At 70.0% G+C, this 3,219-nt stretch overlaps 1 protein-coding gene across 1 annotated transcript; it reads right to left on the bottom strand.

The window, feature by feature from the left end:
* Window positions 1-54: 54 nt before the first annotated feature.
* Window positions 55-3,143, bottom strand: LOC113941856 (zinc finger protein GLI1-like; the record flags this gene model as incomplete). Its single annotated transcript, XM_027632998.1, has 2 exons — window positions 55-2,261; window positions 2,864-3,143. Coding segments are annotated over 2 exons (2,487 nt in total), but the record flags the coding sequence as incomplete, so codon positions are not given.
* Window positions 3,144-3,219: the final 76 nt, after the last annotated feature.

Below are 3,219 nucleotides of genomic sequence, written 5' to 3'. Positions count from 1 at the left end.
GTTGGGACCCCCCCAGGTCACGGAGGTGCCACCTGAGGGCAGGTACCCCTGGTTTCAGGACAGGGAGTTGAGGAAGTGGCTCTCCCCTGCCAACGTGCTCAGCATGGAGCTCATGTCCCCCACTGCCATGTTGGCACCCCCGGGCGAGGGCAGCAGGAGCCCCCCGGCCGGGCTGGGGGGGCCGGGCAGCGCCGGGGGGGGCTCCTCGTCCTCCACGATGGCAGCAAAGTCAAGGTGCGTGTTCTCCAGGTCCAGGGAGTCGAGGCTGTTGGACACCTGCTCCCCCGAGTCCAGGTAGTAACAGGAGGTGCCTTTGAGTCCCTCCGAGCCCCCGCCGTAGTGCCCGGGACCCCCACAGCTCGCTGCCACGTGGCCCAGCAGCTTGTGCCCGCCTTTGCCCGCCTGCCCGTGGGTGCTCTGGCCTGGGTAGTACCCCGGGGGGTTCCCAGGCCCCTCGGGCACGGGGCGGGCGGGGGGAAAGCGCAGCAGGTGCCGGGAGTTGGTGTCCACCCCGTCGTAGCCGGGCCCCGGCTGTGCCAGGCTGTAACTCAGGCCGGTCGGGTGACCCGGCGGCTTCGGGCCACCTGGAGGGTGTGGGACCATCTCGGGGTTGAAGCACGGGGGGCTCAGGAGGTGCTGGGGCTCCGCCAGGCCCTGCAGGTGATCGGGTTTGGGTTGGTACCCGCAGTACCTGGGGCTGAGGTACGGCGGCGCCGGCATGGCCTGGCACTGCCCGGGCTCGCCGCCCAGCCCCGTGCCAGCTGCCCCTCCCTTGGAGGGGGGCTGCTCCCCCCACATCAGCGCCTGCTGGGCCTCCACGTAGCTCCGGACCATCACTTCTTTGGTCTGCAGGGTGGGGGTCTGGGCTCTGCGGGCGCCCGGGCTGGCGATGCCCATGTACCCGCCCGGCGCCGGTCCCGCAGGGGGGTACCCGCCCGGCCCCACGTCCATGGCATGGCCAAAGGCCGGGGGGGGCGGCGGGGGCCCGGCCAGTTTGGCACCGGGGCAGGGAGCAAGTGCTGGGGCGGGCGCCGGGTATCGCTGCTCGGATTTGATCTGCAGGCGGTAAGATCGGTGCCCCCCGGGAAATCCGCCGTCCTGGCACGAGCTCGCCAGTTTGGGATGCTGCCCACAGGAACCGGCGTGGGGGTACTCGGTGCTCTGATGGGGACAGTGTGGCCCGGACATGGTGGCAGCGGCGCCGACGCTTTGCCCGGAGCTCATGTCCAGCGTGCCTGGGGCGGGTCCTTCCCAAGGCACTGGCACGGCCCCATTCCCAGCTGGCAAACTGGGGAAGTGCTGGTTCATCTGGCACTGGGGGAGGGAGAACTCGGGCTGCAGCAGCCCCTCCTCCACGTCCCCGTGCGTGCCCCCCATGGTCCGCTGAGCGCCGTAGATGCCACCCTGGAGCTCCACGCCCGGGCACGGGAAGCTTTCCTCGGGATAGCTCAGGTACTGCTCCATCTCCAGCAGGCCGGGCCCGGGGCCCCCCACGCTCTCCAGGAAGACGTTCTCGGTGATGCTGGGGGGCCGGGGGGAGAAGCCGTGGCGCTGCAGGTTGGCCTCGGAGCCGCCCAGGGGCTGCAGCGCCGTCCTGCCCGCGCCCGGCGCGCTCACGTTCCCCACGCTCTTAAACCGCTGCACCCTGGGCACGGCCGGAGGCTTGGCCACGGTCCGGGCGGGGTCGCTCGCCCGCCGGACGCCGTGCCGGGGCACCAGGCGAGGGGGCACGCTGCCCGGGTAGCCGGGGTGGTCGTTGGAGCTGTGCCTTCGCGGCAGCCCATTGGGCACACAGCGGGGCCCGGCGGGCGCGGGGTATCCCGTGGGCACAGCGCCGGGGCCGCCCGGGGCCACCCGCTCCACGCCGGGCAGAGGGGTCGGGGGGGGCCCGCCCGTGGCCGCGGCGTATTTGGCCTTGAGGCGGTAGCGCTGGGCAGGGGTGAGGTTGCCCACCCCCGGCAGGGCCCCGCACAGGCTGGCGCCGCTGGAGCGCCGCGACTCGTCGGGAGAGGCCGTGGGGTCGTAGCCGTCGGCCGGGCACGTCCCGCCGGGCATCGCCGCCCCCTCGGCCGGGCACGGCGGGTACGGGGACACCAGGGACGAGCGGCGGCTCACGGTGTAGGCCGAGCTGACGGTGCTGGTGCCGCTGCTCCGGCGCTCGCCCAGGGCCACCAGCCCCAGCTCCGCCGCCGACAGCTCCGCGATGCGCCGGTGAGAGGCCGGGGGGGGCACCGGGAGCCCGGGCACCTCCCCGGGCAGGCCTGGGGGAGAGAAGGAGGAGTTACCACGAGGGATGTGGCTCTTCCCTGGTCAGACCCTGCGAGGACAGGGAGAAGGTTCCAGTGCAGGCAACAAAGAGGGGCAGAGGCTCATTTAGGGTGGAAAGATCGTTGAATCCTGGAATGGTTTGGGTTGGGAGGGATCCTAAAGACCATCCAGTTCCACCCCCTGCTGGGGGCAGGGACACCTTCCACTAGCCCAGGTTGTTCCAACCAGACCTTGAACACTCCCAGGGATGTGGCAGCCACAGCTTCTCTGGGCAAACCATGCCAGGGTCTCACCACCCTCACAGGGAGGAACTTGTCTCTAATATCCCATCTCACCCTCCCCTCTGGCAGTGGGAAGCCACTCCCCCTTGTCCTGGTGCTCCAGGCTCTCATCCAAAGTCCTTTCCCAGCTCTCCTGGAGCCCTTTTAGGTACCAGAAGGGGCTCTAAGTTCTCCCCAGAGCACAGTCCAGACTCTGGGGTCCACCACCAATAACAGGAACGCTTGGAAAGCTCTGGGTGCCCCCCACCAGAGCCCTCCACACAGTTCCCATGGGATGGCTCCCTCATCCCAGTGGGAGGGCACCCCGGGCTCACCGGCTCCAGGGATGGGTGGCAGGTTCAGGCCCTTGGAAGCCGCGGGTTTCCTCAGCTGCTTCAGTTTGTCGATGCGAAGGTTCTCCAGCTTGTGGAGGGCCATGAGCCCCGAGGTGCCCATGGGCTCCCCGGGCACCACATCCTCCAGCGTGGACAGGTCCTCGTAGCTGCCACCAGCGTTCCCTGCCATCTCCACGCCGCTGTCGTTGTTGGTGGTGCTGCCCAGGGGCGAGTGGTCACTGCTGCAGGACGACTGCCCGCCCGGGCTGGGCTGCGGCTTCTGGGGGGAGCAGAGCAGGGACCGAGGGAGAGGGGGTCAGGTGTCCACTACGCTCGGAATCATGGAATCATTGAGG

Source organism: Corapipo altera, unplaced genomic scaffold (genome assembly GCF_003945725.1).
Source record: "Corapipo altera isolate COAL_440 unplaced genomic scaffold, ASM394572v1 58745, whole genome shotgun sequence".
NCBI classification, from domain to species: Eukaryota; Metazoa; Chordata; class Aves; order Passeriformes; family Pipridae; genus Corapipo; species Corapipo altera.
The sequence above is the reverse complement of the archived record's forward strand: the minus strand, read 5'-3'. Positions and strand labels throughout refer to the sequence as shown.